This window comes from Salmo salar, chromosome ssa02 (assembly GCF_905237065.1).
Source record: "Salmo salar chromosome ssa02, Ssal_v3.1, whole genome shotgun sequence".
NCBI lineage: Eukaryota > Metazoa > Chordata > Actinopteri > Salmoniformes > Salmonidae > Salmo > Salmo salar.
In genome coordinates this window covers 32,768,109-32,791,118 of record NC_059443.1, presented here as the reverse complement: position 1 = coordinate 32,791,118, position 23,010 = coordinate 32,768,109, and the positions used below count along the sequence as shown (strand labels likewise).

General features: G+C 42.7%; 1 protein-coding gene across 2 annotated transcripts in view; it reads right to left on the bottom strand.

The window, feature by feature from the left end:
• Positions 1-2,815: 2,815 nt before the first annotated feature.
• Positions 2,816-23,010, bottom strand: part of LOC106580330 (atrial natriuretic peptide receptor 1) — a 56,205-nt gene continuing 36,010 nt past the window's right edge. For both annotated transcript variants that reach the window (XM_014161238.2, XM_014161228.2), the window contains exons 6-22: positions 13,955-14,049; positions 12,534-12,669; positions 12,249-12,333; positions 11,936-12,056; positions 11,758-11,832; positions 11,605-11,682; positions 11,378-11,482; positions 11,087-11,158; positions 10,696-10,855; positions 10,377-10,532; positions 6,725-6,893; positions 4,935-5,081; positions 4,728-4,851; positions 4,528-4,596; positions 4,228-4,402; positions 4,034-4,132; positions 2,816-3,904 (exon numbers count right to left, since the gene is read on the bottom strand). In XM_014161238.2, the coding sequence (XP_014016713.1) occupies positions 3,747-3,904; positions 4,034-4,132; positions 4,228-4,402; positions 4,528-4,596; positions 4,728-4,851; positions 4,935-5,081; positions 6,725-6,893; positions 10,377-10,532; positions 10,696-10,855; positions 11,087-11,158; positions 11,378-11,482; positions 11,605-11,682; positions 11,758-11,832; positions 11,936-12,056; positions 12,249-12,333; positions 12,534-12,669; positions 13,955-14,049 (2,024 nt within the window). In that variant the 3' untranslated portion in view covers positions 2,816-3,746. The remainder of the gene's footprint in view (positions 3,905-4,033; positions 4,133-4,227; positions 4,403-4,527; positions 4,597-4,727; positions 4,852-4,934; positions 5,082-6,724; positions 6,894-10,376; positions 10,533-10,695; positions 10,856-11,086; positions 11,159-11,377; positions 11,483-11,604; positions 11,683-11,757; positions 11,833-11,935; positions 12,057-12,248; positions 12,334-12,533; positions 12,670-13,954; positions 14,050-23,010) is intronic.

The following is a 23,010-nucleotide window of genomic DNA, read 5'->3' as shown; positions in this document are numbered from 1 at the left end:
CTTGACACAGTCTTGCATGATCAACGGGACACAACGGGCCAGCACGCCCTCGTCGACTGAAAATCAGACCCAACGCCCTCTATCAGATTTTTTAAACATCCCTGGCGCAAGGAGGATAGCGCACTCCTTTTCGTACAACGCTACGTCAACTCACCGTTGCGCCTCACGTCAGTCAGAAAACTATCGACATTCTGAGCATCTCTGTCTGGACACTGATCATCCCGGACCTCTGTCACTGTGTTCCCCGGGGAATGGACAAATAAAGCGACTATTCAAGAACCGCCTGGCTTCAGTTCGGGCAATGTACAGGCCGGCGAAAAGAGTGGCCCCTTTTCTGCAGAGCGACAACATTTTGGGAACAGGGATCCAGGCATCAGACTCTTGATGTGCCACATAGGCGAAATTGGCACGGGGGATGCCCCCAATATTCAGTACAGATCGATTTGTCTTCGTTGTCGTGGCAAAAATGTGAAGAATAGCATGAGATTAGCTATAAAACAGCAAATCATTTTCTCTGCTCCATGGCAAAATGTGTAGAATCGTTGAACATTTGCTTTAAAACAGCAACATTTTCTCTCAGACTCATGACAAAACGTATAAAGTAACATGATAAAACTGCACATTCTTCTCTCTTCCCCATGGCAAAATGTGTTGAAATCCAGGGGGGGGAAATCGTTTTGTTGGGGGGGGCCTTCCACTTATACTGTGTTTTCAAAATACCCCCCCATAGAGGCATAATAAGTAATGTCAAACTTTGTAGAATTGCCCTTGATTTGCCATGAGATATTAAGGTCAAATGAAATAACATTGCTGTTCTTTCAATCCACAACATTGTCCAGGTTTCCCAGATACATTTCACAAACATTTGAACACAATGTTCAGTATACTGTCCTACTATATGGACTATTTTCCTTCTGTGAAAACTTATCCATGCCCTTGACTAGAAGAAATGAATGCATTAAAAATGTACCTTGTCTGTTTCAGTTTTACCCCAATAAATGACAGTTGAAATGAATCAACCAACAAGCAAGATAAATGAAATAGAGTAAAATAAAGTGTAGTACCACATTTCAAAGCTACAATAGAAACAGTTATATATATTGTCTTCTTCACTCAAGCACTTGATGTTACCGAGACCAAACACATACTTCACAGGCTTCAAGCCACATTAGATAACGACTACATTACCTTATGATGGATGACAGGTTACCGTTTAAGGCTTATCCTAATACCCACCTTTGGGCTCTGATCTAAGGGAAAGGGTTACATTTGATCCTTGGGGAGAGAGAGAGAGATTAGTCAGTCAGAGATGATTGACTGAGAAAGAGAAAAGAGGGAGAGAGACATGGAGAAAGAACCCTAAACTACAGTATTGCTCATTTTCTCTAGGCTGCCCTGGATTAGAGGGTTTAATGAAGTAATCTAAAGATATTTGATAATAGTGAAAGTGGGGATCAGATATAGTTTAAATGAGATTCGGTAAGTGATTAAAGGGTTTGGTGGAGAAAAAGTACCTGTTAAAGACTTGTAAAGGTGGCTGCTTTTTTTTTACCCTCCTCTCACACACATGCTCTGAATAGTGAATACACTTACATACACCCCACCACTGATAGGGACACACAGAAATTAAACAGCCACTAATACACTTACACCATATTTACTGATTCAAACAGAAAAACATGGTGAAAATACATGTCAACAGGCTGATATGAGGTCTTACAGACAGTATTGATCTATTCAACACTTCAAAAGATGAACACTGTTGGCTTGAGACGCAAAAAAACAATACCATTCTCCATGACTCTCAAACTAAAAAGTTACTGTGAACACCAAACCAAAATATGGAACTTTATACACATCTAACCCAGAATTAATTTAGTCCTTTATACACATCAACCCCAGAATTCATTTTGTCCTTTCGACATGGTTTGTTATTGCAAAGTTATAGAGGTTCTCAGTGTGTACCCTTTTTAAGAGTTCCCTGGTGACCTCTTCATTTTATTCCAGGGGTGTTTTCAGAGTAGCAGTTCAGACAAATCCATTCAGGAAATCAGGAGCCAGTGTGTGTCCAGCTGTCAATCCACAATTTTCATAAAGCTATCTATCCTCTGTCAAGAGCCTGTCTTTCCAGCAGAAATGGTTACCTTTCTTCAATTACTGTTGAATACAGGTAACTGCCAAAATAAAGGAAACACCATCATAAAGTCTCTTAATAGGGCGTTGTGCCAGAACAGCTTCAATTTACCTTGGCATAAATTCTACAAGTGTCTGGAACTCTTTTTGTAGGGATGCTACACCATTCTTCCATGAGAAATTCCATCATTTGATGTTTTGCTGTTGGTGGTGGAAAACGCACCAGAATATCCCATAAGTATTCAATTGGGTCAAGATCTGGTGACTGAGACGGCCATGACATATGGTTTACACCGTTTTCATTCTTATCAAACCATTCAGTGACCACTCGTGCCCTGTGGATGGGGGCATTGTCATCCTATGGGGGAGCTTAGCCGAAATAATAGCCTGCCCAGCATTTTTATATATGACCCTAAGCATGATGGGATGTTAATTGCTTAATTAACTCACGAACCACACCTGTGTGGAAGCACCTGCTTTCAATATACTTTGTATTCCCCATTTACTCAAGTGTTTCCATTATTTTGGCAGTTACCTGTAATGTTCAAAGTCATGCCCCTTTCAATGTGTATGACGTAAGCTCAGCTGCATGTTTTCACTAACAACAATAATGCATTACACTGAATCTGATTAGACAGATTGAGAGGCAATTGTACACTTCAGTGAGAATAATGAAACTGTATATGGTGCCAAAGAAGTGGGACGCTTGACTTTATTTCACCAGAGTAAGAGGATGTATCTTAAGTGCATTTCTGTGAATTGCCCTTTAGGCAATAGAAAAGTAATCTATTGAGAAATAAACAACATCTGTATTGTACAAAATAATAAGACTGATATGACTGTAAACAGACAAATCATATACACCGATGAGACATTAGACACACACACCCACATACACACATATAAATATATATATATATAAATATATATATATATATATATATATATATATATATATATATATATATATATATATATATATATATATATATATATATATATATATATAAAGCAAGTCATTTTAAGTCCAGAGTAGGCTCAGTTATTGTGGTTGGGGTCTGAGGATACATGATCACAAACACTACCGTGGAAATTAATCAAATGATAAATCCCAGACCCAAAGTTTGAACATCATTTCCATGTCATTTCAACCCCCAAAATGTATCTGATGTTGAATCAATGTGGAAAACTGATTGGATTTGCAAAAAAGTCATCAACGTAAGGGCATTTCGTCTTTTTTTCTGAATCCGATGTTGATTTCATGTTGAATTAGTTGACAACTCAACCAAATTTAAATCAAAACTAGACGTTGAACTGACGTCTGTGCCCAGTGGGATACTGTGTACTCATAAAAGACATGAATTCAAAAAACAGTTACATAATGTGACCACCAGGTAGCAATATCCACAACCTCCTGTAAAGGTTTGTTTGTGAACCAATTTTTTTTCCGCATATACCTCCCCCCTCCCCTCCCCACCTCATTCATTCACCAGGCCTCTTCATTTGTTTACTTGCTCCAGAACATCAATCAGTGGTTCCCATTATTTGCTCACATTTTCCTCCACCACTTCTTCCTTCATGACCTTCCTCCCTCCTTCCCTTGGCTTGTCCCCTTAGCTTGTTGACTCGTTGCTCTTGCTCTCTCCCAGTAGCCAGTAGGTGGTCATTTTCCCTTTCCCCTTCATCGCCACGTCTCCTCTCAGCTCCAGCTGGAAGCAGTTGAACTCCTGCAGGACGTCACGTGTGGCCGCAGACACATGGATCTTCAGCGCTGTGCGAGAGAGAAGAGCAATCATTAATTAGTCAATTAACTACCACAGAGATATGAAAACCAGCAGAACTGTGGAACATGAATCCCAGATTTAAAACCCACATGTTGTATGACTACTCTGTGGCTTACCTTCACCATTGGACTCCAGTCGTGAAGAGGTGTTGACTGTGTCTCCAAACAGACAGTACCGTGGCATCTTCAGCCCTACCACTCCTGCACACACCGGGCCTGAATATAGAGTGGAGTGAATTGGTCAATCACACAACTGAAATTGGTATATCATCACTGTGTCTGTTAGTATGTGACCATCGCGTGCCGCTCACCGCTGTGGATGCCGATGCGTAGTTTGAGCTGCTGGTCAGGCCGGTGGCGGATTTTGAAGGTGCGTACGGCATTGAGCAGAGCCAGGGCCATGCGGGCGATCTCTCGGCCGTGTAGCTTCCCGTTCCTCACCGGCAGGCCGGACACCACCATGTAGGCATCGCCGATGGTCTCCACCTGGGGGCGCCACAGAGACAGCAGGGGCAGGGAGGTCAGTGTGTCCTAATGGAGGATCTCAATAGAGGCTTCATCTCCTCTTTTCCTTTCCTTCATCTGCACATTGATGAGAAATATAATGTTACCTTGTAAACATCAAAGTTGTCAATGATGGCATCGAAACAGGTGTAGAGGTCATTGAGCAGGGTCACAACCTAAAGAGGCAAACATTTTTTAGAGCAGAATGGGAATTGTTGGGTTTGACTAAGGCCTCCCTTGTATGGTCTATCTTTGTAACTTGTCACACCTGTGGGAGTCGTGTCACAATGTGATTGTGCTCTCTCACCTGCATAGGTGTGCTCTCAGCTGATATGGCTGTGAAGCCCACAATGTCACTGAAGTAGATGGTGACTGAATCAAAGGCCTCGGCCTGCACCGTCTCCCCTCTCTTTAGCTGCTCCGCCACTGAACTGCAGGTACAGACAGTAACATTAGGCACTGTGTGTGTGTGTGTGTGTGTGTGTGTGTGTTTGTTTGTGTAGCACAGACTCACTGTGGTAGTATCTGGTAGAGCAGGGCCTCAGCCTTGCGTTTCTCTTCGTGGTAGGCCTGGGTTCTCTCCTCCACCAGCTCCTCCAGGTTGTTAGCATACTGCTCCATACGGGACAGCAGGTTATCCAGGATGTTAGTGCTGCACTCCCTACACACACGCACACGCACGCACGCACACAAACACATATATACAGTACCAGTAAAAAGTTTGGACACACCTACTCATTCAAAGGTTTTTCTTTATTTTTACTATTTTCTACATTGTAGAATAATAGTGAAGACATCAAAACTATGAAATAACACATATGGAATCATGTAGCAACCAAAAAAGTGTTAAACAAATCAAAAATCAAAATATTTTATATTTGAGATTCTTCAAAGTAGCCACCCTTTGCCTTGATGACAGCTTTGCACACTCTTGGCATTCTCTCAACTAGTTTCATGAGGTAGTCACCTGGAATGCATTTCAATTAACAGGTCTGCCATTGTTAAAATTTCATTTGTGGAATTCCTTTCCTTCTTAATGCGTTTGAGCCAATCAGTTGTGTTGTGACAAGGTAGGGGTGGTATACAGAAGATAGCCCTATTTGGTAAAATACCAAGTCCATATTATGGCAAGAACAGCTCAAATAAGCAAAGAGAAACAACAATCCATCATTACTATAAGACACGAAGGTCAGTCGCAAAAACCATCAAGCGCTCTGATGAAACAGGCTCTCATGCGGACCGCCACAGGAAAGGAAGACCCAGAGTTACCTGTGTTGCAGAGGATAAGTTCATTAGAGTTACCAGCCTCAGAAATTGCAGCCCAAATAAATGCTTCACACAGTTCAAGTAACAGACACATCTCAACATCAACTGTTCAGAGGAGACTGCGTGAATCAGGCCTTCATGGTCGAATTGCTGCAAAGAAACCACTGCTAAAAGGCACAAATAATAATAAGAGACTTGCTTGAGCCAAGAAACACAAGCAATGAACATTACACCTGGTGGAAATCTGTCCTTTGGTCTGATGAGTCCAAATTTGAGATTTTTGGTTTCAACCGCCGTGTCTTTGTGAGACGCAGAGTAGGTGAACGGATGATCTCTGCATGTGTGGCTCCCACCGTGAAGCATGGAGGAGGAGGTGTGATGATGTGGGGGTGCTTTGCTGGTGACACTGTCTGTAATTTATTTTGAATTCAAGGCACACTTAACCAGCATGGCTGCCACCACATTCTGCAGCAATACGCCATCCCATCTGGTTTACGCTTAGTGGGACTATCATTTGTTTTTCAACAGTACAATGACCTCTCCAGGCTGTGTAAGGGCTATTTGATCAAGAAGGAGAGTGCTGCATCAGATGACCTGGCCTCCACAATCACCCGATCTCAACACAATTGGGATGGTTTGGGATGAGTTGGACCGAAGAGTGAAGGAAAAGCAGCCAACAAGTGCTCAGCATATGTGGGAACTCCTTCAAGACTGTTGGAAAAGCATTCTTCATGAAGCTGGTTGAGAGAATGCCAAAAGTGTGCAAAGCTGTCAACAAGGCAAAGGGTGGCTACTTTTAAGAATATAAAATATAAAATATATTTTGATTTAACACTTTTTTTGGGTTACCACATGATTCCATATGTGTTATTTGATAGTTTTGATGTCTTTGCTATTCTTCTACAATGTAGAAAAGAGTAAAAATAAATAACTTTTGACTGGTACTCTAGTCATACCCATTTTTTGGAGTGGAGACGCACAGACATGAATGACATCATGGAACACAAACTCTCCCCACTTCCACCCCCCTACACCCACCTGTTCTGTTTGCGTAGCAGCAGTTTGATGTGGTTGAACTCGGGCCTTTCAGTGGGCTCCTCTGCCCAGCAGCGCTGCATGAGTTGGCCCAGCTCCTGGCTGTGGATCTGAGGGTTGACAGCAGGCCGCAGGCACGGCCACTCACCCAGAGCCACCCGGTCCATGATTTCTAGAGAAAGAAGGGGGAGTGTACAAAACATTACGCTCTTTCCATGACATGGACTGATCTGGTGAATCCCTTATTAATGTCACTTGTTGAATCCACTTCAATCAGTATAGATGAAGGGGAGGAGAAATGTTAAAGAAGGATTTTTAAGCCTTGAAACAAATGAGACATGGATTGTGTATGTGTGCCATTCAGAGGATGAATGGGCAAGACAAAATATTTTAGTGCCTTTGAACGGGGTATGGTAGTAGGTGCCAGGAGCACCGGTTTGTGTCAAGAATTGCAACATTACTGGGTTTTTCACGCTCAACAGTTTCCCATGTGTATCAAGAATGGTACACCACCCAAAAGACATCCAGCCAACGTTACACAACTGTGGGAAGAATTGGAGTCAACATGGGCAGCATCCCTGTGGAATACTTTCGACACCTTGTAGAGTCCATGCCCCGACAAATTGAGGCTGTTCTGAGGGCAAAAGTGTGTGTGTGGGGGGGGGGGTGCAACTCAATATTAGGAAGGTATGCTTAATGTTTTCTACACTATAAAGCATTCCTATAGATGGTGACATGTAATATATTCTATCTAGTGTCATTCCTTCTGCTTTCATCTTCCCAGAGATTCCAGTCCATTTTCCTTTCCATTGTGTTCATATCTATGCTTTCACAATCTTTCCATTATCTCTCCCTCCCAATTTATTCTATCCTCTCGTTCACACTTTCATCATTTCTCACCCTCTTCCCCTATTTCTGCCCTCACTCAGAAAAACGTTAAGCACGCACGCACACACACACACACACACACACACACACACACACACACACACACACACACACACACACACACACACACACACACACACACACACACACACACACACACACACACACACACACACACACCCAACAGCAGTCCATGCAGCCTGATTGAGTTAAGACCATAAAGTGGTTTCAGTGGCATAAATGGCATGCTCTGGTTCTAATTCAGTTCATTGTTTTTCTGTCACACAACAGCTGCTGTCTCCCAGTACAAAATGTTACACTCTGATGTTCAAATACAAACATTTGCTCCTCTCAGTACACCACTCTTGCAATCGACCACAATCATGTTCAATCTTCTTCAATTTTGCACAATTTCATGCAATTATGGTTTAGGAAAAAAATGAATTCACTGAGCAGTGGTGGTTGGCAGACATGGGTGCAGCAAGGTTTTCTCCTCAACACGTTGTGATGGAGACTTGACTTGGAGCACAACGGCTGTTATTGCTGATCTGTATAGCAAGAAATCCAATCTTATCTTTCTTTTTCAATTTTCTAAAGAAGGAAGATAGTTTGGGAACTACAATCTGTCCTAACTACAATTTAATCAGAAATCCTGACTGATAATAAAAAAAACATTCTAAAGAGTCACACACCCCTGCTCAAATGAAAAGAAAATATCTTGTTTGCAGCCATGTACTTACAATCTGATGTTTTATTAAAATTGTGTTGCTTTACTCCAAGCCAGAGACACAGAAAACAGTACAGTGGAAGGTAAACAATTATAATATGTTTGTGTGTTATATAAAGCATGTGACTGTGTGTTTGTCCCTACAAGTGTATGCGTGGGCTTAACTATCCTTAGTACAAAGCAGAGAGGTACATTAGCTCTCGTCCTCCATATCATTAGAGTAGGCTCTTCAGGGTAAGTGGGGTGCAAGAGGGGCTGAGTGAGAAAATAGAAAATGAGGAAAAAAATCTGTCACTTTTGGGAGCGTGTTCGACAATTTCATGAACTTTCCCTAGTTTAAATTGCCAAATGGTTGCAATTGCAAAACTGTTCCATGTCTCCATTTTGTGGCATATTAGTCAGTAGGTCTGAAATCACCATTTGGTTGTGTCAATATTTGGGGGTCTACACTCCATTTGTTGAATTTGATGTCATGTTTTTTTGTGAGTAGAGTCAAGGAGGAACCTTGAAATATAAAGAATACAGTTCACATGGAGTAAAATGTAACGACATACTGTAGCTTTGTTGAGTCACTGGAGCTGTTATATGTTTTTTGATAGGTTTGTGTTTTCTACAGAGCTTTTTCTAAGTAAACAGACTTGCGGGTGCAATGTGCAGAATAACAGCTTTTGTTTTGAGTTGCTCTAATTGCCTTATCGCTCCTCGGCGATAATGCAGTCAGCCTTTGCTGGTCTTTACCACAGAGCCTTGACGGGAAGGAGGCTTGTTAGGTTTGTTTGTCATGCTTTTGATGGAAGAATCATACAAACACTGTTTATCTTGGACACAATCTGGGGTATAATTTACTCAGCAACAATGGTATTATCTCTTTCTTTTATAATACATATGTGTTTATGTGCAAATAAGCGTGCTTATGACCAAAAGTGTATGGGAGCACAAATGTGACTAGTTTCAGGAAACTAGGAGTATGTCGCACGTCACTACTTCACAGGAGAGGCATTTGAACGTAAACATTTGAATTTTTTATCAAAATTCGTTTTTGGCAGAAATGCCTTCTGGAACAATGAACTTTCATGTGCCTTAATAACAAACTTGTATGCCATCTGTAAATATGAATAAATTACGAGCCTAGTTGGTTTAACCACGGGAAAAGACAGGAACCTTCCAGCTAGCCATGATTGGCTGAGATAATGGATGGTTTGGACATGCCGAGAGATGAGTTCAGATTGGTCTGCCATGTAGCATGCTTCTGTGTATAACATGAGCTGCTTAGTATGTGTAGGTAATCCTTTCTACCACAGCTTTTTTGAAAGATATCATGAAGAACTGCAGAAGTGTTGCTACTGCTCTCCACTTTCTGGGGGATGATCATGCCATGCTGACTCTCATTTCTAATTTAGTCAGAAAGTAATTTTAATTTTAAATTAGTGTGTACTGTTAGCTAGCTAGCTAACATTAGCTGGCTGGCTCACTAGCTAACGTTACCTGTATGGTCTGTGTTGTAATATTATTTGTATCTCAGAAATCTATTTGCATTGCTAGTTATAACCTAATGTTAGCTAGCTAGCTAACATTGAACCTAGTTGGTTAGCTTTAGCTACCTGGAGATTCATGCATGGTGGCTAGTTATGACAATCAGTTTGTATTGCTAGTAGTATGGGTTGGGATTATTGCTGTGTTCTTACTTAGTTAGTCACTGTTTAGCACATGGACTCACATGTGAATCCTTAAAGAGATGGGTGGGGCTAAGGCTTAAGAGGTTGTGAATGATGCTGAATGGGTGTAGACAAAGAAGAGCTCTCTAGTAGGTGTACCAAGACATTCAAGAGTCCTTTTCTCAAAAGTACAAGTTTATAAACTTTCAAAGCAGAATTACTTTCCCATTGTTCCTCAATTGCAATGTATTATATACAATTTTCTAGCTCTGAGTCTCTACTTTTATCCAATGCAAAAAATACAATTTCAAATTTTGCTACATAGGATCAAATCAGTCCCAAATGTCTGTTATGTAGAAAGAGAGAGTGTATGTGTGTGTGTTACCTTTGGGGCTGAGCGGCTCTCCCTCCAGATAGAAGGCTCCGTGGCGTAGCGCCACCTCCTGGAGAATGATGCCAAAGCTGTAGACGTCCCCCTTCTGGGTGCCACATGGAGGGGGACTCTCCAACCTCAGCAGCTCTGGGGCCATCCACAGCTTCCCTACAAACATAGATAGACAAATTGACTAAAAGTATAATTCATTTGCCTACAGACACTGATCTAAGGTCAGTTTCGTATTTCACCCTCTTAAGGATTTGATCAGGGTAAGCTGATCCTAAATCTGTGTCTAAAGGGAAATGTCCTGCAGAGCCAGGTGACTCACGGGCATAGTAAGCATGGGCGTCGTCTGTGTTGCTCTCGGTGCGGAAGCTGGACAGGCCGTAGTCGGTGATCTTCAGCACAAAGCGGTTATCCACCACGCAGTTGGACGACTTCAAGTTGCCGTGGGAGACGATGACACTGTTGTGGAGGAAAGCCATGCCCTGGATAGGAGAAGGGGAGGGAGGTAGGGATAGAGGGTAAAATATAGAAAGAGAAGAGATAGTCAAAAGGAGAGATTAGAGATAAATTAGTTTTTCATTTTGAGCTTTAGTCAAAAAATGTTTGGCAAAGCATATGGACGTTCACTTGTTGAATGATGCAAATGTGTTTCCTCAAGTCAATTGAAGTTGACACATGGAAAGATAAGCAGGAGTGTGTAGAGCAGTGGTTACCTTGACAATGTCATTGATTAACGAGTATCTGAACATCCAATCCAGTGTGATGCTCTCATTTTCCATGATGTCCTGAAGGATGAAACACACACCGATGCACGCACATGCGTACACACACACACACACACAACCATGCACGCACATGTGTGCGTACACACACACACACACACACACACACACACACACACACACACGCACACACACAGCATTTAGACAAGAAAAATGTTTCCTAAAGACTTGAATTGGGTCAGTGGACCATCTTATAGTGGAGTTGTGGTGAGGGGTGGCTACCTGTAGGCTACCCCGAGGACAGTACTCTGTGATGATGCAGATGTTGGGGGGGTCGATGCAGGCTCCGATGAAGCGGGTCAGGTGCTCATTCTGAATATCACGCATCTGGGGAGGGAAGGAAAGGAGGACACCATGTGACTTACACATTTAGGGACAGCGCTATTCTCTGATGCACATATGCATTCTGGAGTATACACACGTCACACTACAACCTCATGAGGACTCACATGTTTCAGTTCAAACAGCACGTTTCTGGTGAGCTCAATGCGTTTTCTGTTGATGTATTTGATGGCCACAATGTTCGCCTGAAAGACAGAGAAAACATTATGCATTCAATCCACATTAAAAGGTTACTTTATTTCATACGCACACAAACTTACCTTGTAATAGCCTGTCTTGGCAAACACCTGAAAGTTTCCATCTCCCGTTAATAGGGAGCCGTAGTTGGAGCCCCTCTGTAAATAAAGCGAAAGGTGGGATGGGGTCAGTTTTGTGCAAGACTGTGTCTATTGTGAAATGTGTGTGTTGTTGCAAGCGTGCGTGTGAGTGTGGACTCACCAGGGACAGAGTGAGCTTGCTGCCTGCGCTTCGCAGCACTTTCTCCATGTTGCTCATCTGAATATCCTCCCAGGAGACCCTCCACAGCTGAGCCACCAGCTCATTTTCAAGCTTCAGCTTCCTGTGTGTGTGTGTGTGTGTGTGTGTGTGTGTGTGTGTGTGTGTGTGTGTGTGTGTGTGTGTGTAAGAGAGAGATGATAGATTGCTCTTTTAGACATGTGAACAATGCTATAAATGTAATGACATAAAACTCTTCCTGTAGATTCTAGGCCTTGTGCTTACTTGCTGATTGAACTGGCCTGTCTACACTCACCTGTATATGAAGACAGTAATGGTGAGGATGATGATAATGATGAAGAACACCACAATTGTTACCATCTGGTGGATTGTGATGGTTCCTGGAAAAAGAGACAGGGGAAACATTTTTATGGTCCCGTTTTCCTTCAATACAGCCACTGCATGACAGTGTAAAGTCAGTCATCGTAAGCTGTTTTGACTGATTATGACTAGTATAAATTCTGCTACGTCATGCAAACATAGACATTTTATAGGGGTAGTATATACAAAAGTGAGTGAGAGACAGACGGAGTCCACTGACGTGCAAGGCAGGCTGGGTTGTCATTCTTAAAGCCACAGACGGGCACATCTAAAGGAGCAGCGCCCCCTGGCCACTGGATGTCCATCCCAGGCAAGGCCCTCAGCTTCTTCTGAGAGCCGTTGTACACGGACACAATCTGGCAAGGAACACAGTATAACTTACTATTACATGTCTAATGTTTTAGACAAATAACATACCACACATTGATTGATTTGATTTATTAGATCATTTAAAGCAGTAGGCTGTTCCAGCCTGAGACAACATTACATAACTAAACATTTTAGAGGATAAAAACAGAATAAAGCCAGAAGGCTTATTTCCATTGTGGTCCTCTGTCAGGCGGTGGTTAACTGGTGCAGTGAATCAGGCGCAGGAGAGCAGAAATGAGGTATTTAATTCCACGACAGCACCAGTATACAGACAATACTCAAAGTGCGGAGAAATACCGGTCACTCAAAAATAACGGGCGTAAATACATAACCCGGCAAACATAACCAGTCGACAAGTACTGCCATGAACAATCAATAAACACGCACACTAACATGTGGGAAACAGAGGGTTAAATAATGAACATGTAATTGGGGAATAGAAACCAGGTGTGTAGAAAACAAAGACAAAACAAATGGAAAATGAAAAGTGGATCGGCGATGGCTAAAAGACCAGTGACGTCGACCGCCGAACGCCGCCCGAACAAGGAGAGGGACCGACTTCGGCAGAAGTCGTGACATCCTCTTAGACAGTGAGATGGCAGGCTGGCAAGATTGACACATTATTCTCAATGCAACGCATAGGGTGATAATGGGAGACGACTTTCAATGAGCCTCTAATCAGCCCAGAGACTTGACACTGGGTGAAAAACATCCACTCTCTCTCCCTGTTCACACACGCACATACACATAAACACACACGCACGTACGTACTCGCCCATCCACACATGTACATGTACACACTCTTGATCTCACTGGATCAGTTGGTCATTAACCTCAGTGGCTTGCCACCAATTAATATTTATCATTCTGTCATTACATAAGACAAACACATTGGCACTGGGTGGATGAAATTACATATTAAATTATCATATGTAAGCTGAAATAGGGTTTGTTAATACTGTATGCTATAGCTAAATATAGTTGTTGCCCCATTTACCCTCACCCTGAGCAGATGGTATATTGTAGTGGTAATGGAGACATGGAGGTCTTTCTATGAACTGTAGACATCTTTTCTTCAAAATGTTAATGCCTCTGGAGTACATCTAGTTTTATTCTCCAATCTCCAAAACACACAGAGACTGTGTACACAGGCAAGCAGCTTTATGAGCACTTGCAGAATGAAAGAGATGAGGAGCCTTAGTGTATGAGAGAGAGAGGGAGAGAGAGAGAGAAAGAGCAAGAGAGAGAGATGTGTGTGTGTGTATTCAGTACCTGGAAAACACTGGTGTTGGTGTCAGTCATGTCCCAGAAAGCGAAGTCTGTCTCTCTGTCCCCATTTTCATCTATCTGCACCAGGCCTGTTACACCTGTTGAGAGGACCAGAAGGAGAGAGGAGCCAATGGGAGGTAGAGGAGTCAGACAATATTTAAAGGGAGCATATTAATGTTATCTTACACTAATATCCAGTCCAGGGATGAAAATAATCAACAAAGCGCTCAGCGGGTAACAGTAATTACTACAAATTATTACTGTCATTACGAAACAAGAACAGATTTACATTTGAGGTTGTCCCTATTAGCTGACACCGGAGAGAAATCTCAACCATTGAGCAAGTTAGAACACCCATAACAACATCTCAAACGTAAAAAATAAACAGCCATTACTATCAAAACAAACATTGGTCATGACAACAATTTCACTTCAAATTATGGTGTTGGAGATACACAGATGCAAACACAAACAGTATAAGTTGGTACACCCCAGGTCCACCCAAAAGTATTCATCCATAATCACAGTAATATAGCTGGGCCCACGACTGCGTGGCCATGCACGCATCCAACTCAATCATCAAGTTTGCAGATGACACTACAGTGGTAGGCTTGATTACCAACAACGACGAGACGGCCTACAGGGAGGAGGTGAGGGCCCTCGGAGTGTGGTGTCAGGAAAATAACCTCGCACTCAATGTCAACAAAACAAAAGAAATGATCGTGGACTTCAGGAAACAGCAGAGGGAGCAGCCCCCTATCCACATCGACGGGACAGTAGTGGAGAAGGTGGAGAGTTTTAAGTTCCTCGGCGTACACATCACGGTCAAACTGAAATGGTCCACCCACACAGACAGCGTGGTGAAGAAGGCGCAGCAGCGCCTCTTCAACCTCAGGAGGCTGAAGAAATTCGGCTTGTCACCAAAAACACTCAAACTTTTACAGATGCAAAATCGAGAGCATCCTGTCGGGCTGTATCACCGCCTGGTACGGCAGCTGCTCCGCCCATAACCGGAAGGCTCTCCAGAGGGTAGTGAGGTCTGCACAACGCATCACCGTGTGCAAACTACCTGCCCTCCAGGACACCTACACCACCCGATGTCACAGGAAGGCCAAAAAGATCATCAAGGACAGCAACCAACCGAGCCACTGCCTGTTCACCCCGCTAACATCCAGAAGGCGAGGTCAGTACAGGTGCATCAAAGCTGGAACCGAGAGACTGAAAAACAGCTTCTATCTCAAGGCCATCAGACTGTTAAACAGCCATCACTAACATTGAGTGGCTGCTGCCAACATACTGACTCAACTCAAGCCACTTTATTAATTGGAAAATTGATGTAATCAATTTATAACTTGCCACTTTATATTAGATAATGATTACATAACCTACATTATTCATCTCATATGTATATACTGTACGCCATACCATCTACTGCATCTTGCCATCTTGATGTAATTAGATGTATCACTAGCCACTTTAAACAATGCCGCTTATATGTTTTCATACCCTACAATACTCATCTCATATGTATATACTGTACTCCATACCATCTACTACATCTTGCCTATGCCGTTCGGCCATCACTCATTTATATATTTTTATGTACATATTCGTATTCATTCCTTTATACTTGTGTGTACAAGGTAGTTGTTGTGGAATTGGTAGATTACTTGTTAGATATTACTGCATGGTCGGAACTAGAAGCACAAGCATTTCGCTACACTTGCATTTACACCTGCTAACCATGTGTATGTGACAAATAAATTTGATTTGATTTGGCCTATCTTGCTAATAAATCTAGTAGTCGGCCATCTTGTATAACATTACTTTAATTTCCGGCTAAGACAACAGCCCAGGGTTGATTTGGAGGTGCAGATAATAGCCATATTGACTGTGAATGGAAAGAGGTGTCTATAGAGAGAAATGACATGACAGGCGACGCCATTACCAGCATGGAAATGTCCAATCCAAATGGGGTTATCCTAGTAATAAAGAAATATACAGGAGTCATCCCTCTAATCAGAGGAGAGAGGGCCTGAGAGATGTGCTATGATATGGGACGGATTATCGGCTAGAGGGACATGCAGAAGATAGGGTAGCATGCACGCGTGCACAAACGCACATAGTCAAGAACACACACTTTCCCACAGACGTTATTGCCCTACTCACACACACACAGACGTGCAGTGGTTAGAGAATGATTAACCTTGTGGTTGGTCTGGGAAAATTACATTTGGCCAGCATCTGCATGGGGGGGATGCATGGTGTTTGGTTGTCAAGGACAGGTTAAGGTGTGGAAGTAAGGGGAGTGGAGTCATGATTTAGTACCTATTTAATAGAACATTATACAATTAACATCAACCAATGAGTCATGTGGGTGCTATGTGGGTGACGTCATCACGACTTCTAGGAATTGGGAGTAACACTTCTTTGGGGGATGGTCGCTGGCTGGTCGGTTTATGTTAAGGAAAGCTAGGTATGGGAAGGATATAAAATAATGGAGACACATTTACAGTAAAAAAAAAAGTGGCCTTTAACCATCCCTCTGTCTGTCCATGTATGCATCCATCCATCTATTCATCCATCCATGTTTCTTAGCCTCACAAACCTCTTACTGCTGTCTTTGTCACACACCTGTCTCTGTGATTGTCTCCACCCCCCTCCAGGTGCCGCCCATCTTCCCCATTATCCCCTGTGTATTTATACCTGTGTTCTCTGTTTGTCTGTTGCCAGTCCGTCTTGTTTGTCAAGCCAACCAGTGTTTTTGTGTCAGCTCCTGCTTTTCCCCAGTCTCTCTTTTCTCGTCCTCCTGGTTTTTGACCGTTGCCTGTCCAGACCCTGTACCTACCCGCCTGACCACTCTGCCTGACCTGACCCTGCCTGCCGTCCTGTACCTTTGCCCCACCTCTGGATTACCGACCTCTGCCTGACCTGAGCCTGTCTGCCGTCCTGTACCTTTGCCCCTGTTGCTGTAATAAACATTGTCACTTCAACACAGTCTGCATCTGGGTCTTATCATGATACCTGATAGTCTTACTCTTTATTAATAAGTCTTTAATAATTCTTATACCTTGAATGGAAATGTTGGGGAGGGCTGAATTCAGTGGGCTGCAGTGATGGATGCTCAGTCCACCAGAGCTGGATTAGTCTGGATGGGCTGACAGATTTGAATTGTACTGCAAAGAACAGAGCTGGGGGGGGGGGGGCATTTGCACAATGTGCTAGCAATCAGAGCAGGCATTCAGAGCATGTGGAGAAAGGTGGCACATTGTGAGCTACGGTACAGCTCAGTAGCTTGACAGCTAGTGTGTTAGTTTGGTAAATGGACTGTATTGATCTAACATCATGAGTGATGCGTATTGGAAGTACAGTATATCAGATGAAGGCTGCATTGCCAAAACATGCTGTTTTCAATAATGAAGAAGCAAGTTCAATACATCTTCCACTGTCCTCAAGTGGCTGAATCTCTCTCACCCATCCAGGCCCATTAGTTAATGGAACAGAAGCCAGAGAGAAGCCGCTGTAACCTGATCCTTCCATCTTGACATCCTCCCTCTATGTACATGGTCTATACTGGCTGCCTCCCTTCATGTACTGTATCCATCTTTGTACATTATGTAAATTCATATATCATCAACAACAGTAAAACACCTGTATGTCTCATCTTATTCCCCTCACTGTTCAAATCCTTGTAATTACCTAAACTAAAAACGGGAATCAGTTTCCCCACTGTGCCTTTCCAAGTATGTTTGATTTGCACAGCAGTGTGTCCCTGGAAGTTAACATCTGATTGAAAGAACATTGCATGACCCGTTCCGTACTGACGGCTAACCTGGTGAAAAGTCACCAGACACATGCTCCTGAGCTGCCTATTCCTAAATCATGTGTCAACTCCCTCCATCCAAGACTGCACAACGCACATCGCTTTCGTCTGGTCCTCTTTTTGTTGAGGTATAAGAAGAAGATCTTGCAGTCAAACAAAAGATTCCAGAAACATCTTGACAAGGTAGAAAAAAAAGGTCAAGTGTCTGAAAGAAAATGTCCATGAAAAAGCCAGAGGTGAGTCCACATTAGTGGCATGTTGTGTTTTTTAGGGTTATAGCCGATAAATGCACAAGGCAACTGTCAAGGCATTTGAAAAGGGCACACGGAGGGAAGACTAGCAACACAATGCAGGTTGTCGCAGTGCGCCCCTAGACATTAATGAAACCTACAATCAAACACTTCTCTGATTCAAGGCATAACAGGAAAGTACTATGACTTTAAATCTGGGGAAAGCACAGCGCACTCTTATGAATAACAACAACCGTTAGCAAAGTGCACAGCGGAAGTGTCATGGCACCATTTGATTTTCCACCGAGTCACCGTATAGTTTATGGATATGTATGGTGCCAACCAGGTGATTACAATCCCTAGCTGCTGTGAAGCCATGAGAGCAGCTGCTGATAGAGCTCCATTAGAGCCACATAAACAGCCTCTGTTCTTATCTAAAGAGTGAACACATGGGAATAGGTGATATATTGTGTATTTTATTATCACTGCTGCTAAACGTGGGAGCACTCCTGTCACATACAGTATATGCAAATATTGACCTTATTGTACACTCACTGTAGTGTGATATGATATTGCAGCTCTTCATCAGCTAGACCAGGAGGTTAACTTGCAGGCTGTTTTTTGTTCACTCTACTTAGTTGTCTGATGTCTGAAAACACAGACTTGGAATTTTGGCCTTGCATTGGAGAAGAATGTGATTACTTTTGTCGAAAAATGTATTAGTTAATTAGAATTCTTTTTTGGAATGCTTTTAACGCCTCCCCACAAGCACCTCTCCTTGAAATAATTGCATTTACTGTGAGAAATAACTATGGCATTCTTCTACCCAGGCAGCCGTGAAATAGTCTGCAAACCACCTGCGGCTTATGTCCCTGGATCAAAGTGTGTTCTGCATACTTAACAGCCCCTGCCTAACTAACAAAGGATGGCACACACCTGTTGTCATGTCCAAAAATGTACAGCAATCTGTGTGTTTACTTTTGACCTTATCATATCAGTCAACAACAGTCATCAAATAAACATAGTTGTTTCATCAAATATATAGGTAACTAAAGGATGGAAAAAATTTACTATTCTAGGACTTACTTATGAATAATGTATAGTATTCATTATTCATCTAGACTTATGGGATTTTTCCCTTAGCCTCTGATGGAGAGATAGGGAGGGAGAGAAAGAAAGAGGGAGCGAGAGAAAGAGAGAGAAATAGAGAGCAAGACCTCCAGTTATGAATGACATGAAAGGGTCTCTAACGCTAAATGCTATTAGACTAAGATCTGTAGGGTCTCTGTCAATCCTTTTTACAGGCACTCCGTTGCCCACTAATAGCATTGACAAGGTTCTCCAGTTACCAAAGATTTCTGGGACAATGGGGGCCTACCATGTACCATGTAGCTGTAGAGTTTTAGTACATATGATTAACAAAAGGGCACAAGCACAAGAGTGCTTCATTCTTTCTCTCTGTTCCTATCCCCCTCTAGCCACCTGTCTGCCTGTCTCCTTTCTGCAGTGCACTCTACACTCCAGCCCTGTGCTCCACTGTGGCTCAGATGACAAGGCTTCAGATTCACACAGCTCATTATCAGCTCGACCCAGGCCAGACCTACCGTTGGAAATACCAGCTGCCTAAGTGACCAGGGCCACTGCACAGAAGACAGAGGCAGAGAAAAAGGACAATGAGTGATGGATGGTGGGGAGAGAAAAGGAAAAGAGAAGGAGGTGGAGACATGGACAGAGAGAGATAGAGGGATGAGCGGAGGGTGGAGACTGGCGTCAGAGGCAGATTGAGGGAGATGGCTCCTGCTGACACGGCCACGGGAGCTCTGGTTTCGCCTGATTAGATTACTCTCCTATTTTGGGGATTTCCTCTTTTTTTCCAGGGGGATTTTTTTTGCAACATGACAGCCAAAAGAGAAATTAGATATTTCCATGGCAAAGGATAGAGAGTTCAGAAGAAACAGAGAGGTCATGTAGGAGGAGAGGGTAAAATAAGAGTTCAGGAGGATAAGACATGTTGAGACAGTAAAAATATGACAGAGATTGACAGAGCAGTGAAGTGAGGAGGACCACCTTGATAAGACAGTGAAAATATGGACAGATTGGTGGAGGAGGAAGGAAAAAGAGGAAGGCAGATCCCGTGGGATGGAATTAGAGAACTGTTCACAGAGGAGAGGATTGAGAGCAGAGGAGAGGAGAGGAGAGGTAGACCAGGAAATAATGAGACGAGAAGAAGGCGTGAAGGAATAACTATGAGTACGGGCAATGACTGATAGAAAAGATAGGGAGATTGGCATTAACACACTGGCATACGCAGCAGGACATCCACCTCTGACACGGAAATATTCTTTTCACACATTTTCACAAGTTTACAACGTACAATTACTCATATGAGTCATATACTGTAGTTTAACTGCTGAAGTCAAGTTTCAGATGAATGGTTTGTATTTCACTAAACCAACTTAAAGCTGTCTTGCTTTCAAAAAAACATAACACAGAATATAACTAAAAAGCACTGAATCGGAAACATAACAATGAACTAAAGCTACCAAACAGCTTACGTTACAGTATGCACTGGTGTGGGCAAAAATAATAAAAGAAGCATTGTCCTCGCATGCAACCAAACAAACCCCTTAGCCTTTCATTGCCTATGTTTGGTTGGGCTAACAGAATCAGTGTGAGGAGACTCCATCTGTTCTTGGCTGCTGCCCGCTCTGCCCTCCCACTGTCTGGCTGAAGTGTTCATCTCTGTTGTTTGTGTGCTCTGGTCCAACTCATAGTGATTGAGGAGAGAAGGATGGCCATTTGTAAAGAGGGGTCAGCCAAGGAGATTAAGGGAAAAAGAGGGAGCAGGCGGGCAGTAATGGAGGACAGATGGAGGGAATAAAAGGGAAATGGGGAAGCAGGGTGAAAGAGGGAAGGAGAAAGGAGTGCAGAGCAAACAACCTGGGTACTTACCTGATGAGATGTCCCTGATGACATGTCACCTCCTCAAGTATGTGTACTGTTCCAATGATTCAACGTATTTGTTCTTGCCGTTACCTTTGACTTGTTGTCAAGCGCCATTTACTGTCTCCTGTGACCTCACACATAATCTGACTCTGTAACCCAGTGACTCTGTGACAAACCAAACAAATGTCAGATCAACAGCCCAACCCTTCAAATTCCCCTCAAGTCCCAATAAACAGAGGTTGCTAGGACTTGGCATCTGTCTTCAGGTCCCTCACAAAGGACTGGGACAGAAGGGGTGATGACAACCTGCTACAAGGTTTGAGACCACCATCTTCTATATCGGCCATTAGTAATGTCAAACACTTGTGAAACCCACAAGTCTAGGTAAACACACATAACTTCAACACTTAGTCAGTGAGGTGTGTGTGTTTGGGGGGAGGGGGGTACTGGCAGAGGAAAGACAATGGAGGCCTTCCTCAGAAAGTAAGATGCTGTGTCTAACTCTTCACCCAAAGAATGTGGTAAAAAGAACAATGTATGTGTTATGAACGATAGATGAGACTTTGTCTACTCCATGTTGAGCATTATACGACCTCGTCAATCACCTAAGTTGTCACTGAGTTGTGTGTGCTGGGTTTTATGGAAGTTTTACAAACAGAAGATTGGTCATATTCATCAACTTTAGGTGCACAGGAAAAAGGTCACCATACTGGATCCAGATGCATTTTTCATCCTTAAATCTATACTCTCTTAGGTCAGTGATGAATAAAAGGATGATTAAATACTTTAATTTAGAAATGCACATGCTCAGCAAGGGGACTACCTCCTCCAGAATGTATAACACAGGGGAAAAAGTCACAAAAATTATTTGACGTTTTGTTGTCATAAAGCTGTTATTTTATGGATTCATTTGCTTTTAAAAGACAACGATGTCACCTGATTGACACAGCTAGTGACATTCCAAGGACTCTGTGATAAATTACTTTTTTTTTTACTGAACTGGACACAATTAAATTAATTTGAATGGATTTGAGGGACACATTCATTTGTGGTGTCCAGGAATGTGTTTGTTCGAAGTCGAACGTGAAGATGAATTTACTTCCGCTACAGACCTTGGCTTGGCTACAAACCAGCTGCCAGTGGAGATGAAGAAGGTTGTTCAATAACAATGTTGGCATGTTTTGTATATTTTTGATGCGCTTTCTTTCTTTTGCAAGAACTTGCAGAGACATAGAGAGGAAGCATCTGCCTCTCTTCAAAAGGCCAAATGACACAAGCATGGTCCGCTAATTTATCCTTTCCATTTAATATTTTCCCTGCTTTGAGGAGATTTCTGTTTTTGGCAAAACTTCCCCACAAAGGCATATTCCCACCTTATAACAGCTAACATAAATGGTATCTACAGTGTAAACCTGTGGAGGCTCCTCAGAGGAGGAATGGGAGGACCATGCTCCTCAGTGAATTTCATAAAAATAGTGAAACATTAAAAAAAAAAAAATCCTTTTTAGACAAAACTTTACTAAATAAACTCAGCAAAAAAAGAAACGTCCTCTCACTGTCAACTGGGTTTATTTTCAGCAAACTTAACATGTGTAAATATTTGTATGAACATATCAAGATTCAACAACTGAGACATAAACTGAACAAGTTCCACAGACATGTGACTACCAGAAATGGGATAATGTGTACCTGATCAAAGGGGGGGTCAAAATCAAAAGTAACAGTCAGTATCTGGTGTGTCCACCAGCTGCATTAAGCACTCTAGTGCATCTCCTCCTCATGGACTGCACCAGATTTGCCAGTTCTTGCTGTGAGATGTTACCACACTCTTCCACCAAGGTACCCGCAAGTTCCCGGACATTTCTGGGGGGAATGGCCATAGCCCTCACCCTCCGATCCAACAGGTCCCAGACATGCTCAATGGGATTGAGATCCGGGCTCTTCGCAGGCCATTGCAGAACACTGACATTCCTGTCTTGCAGGAAATCACACACAGACGAGAAGTATGGCTGGTGGCATTGTCATGCTGGAGGGTCATGTTAGGATGAGCCTGCAGGATG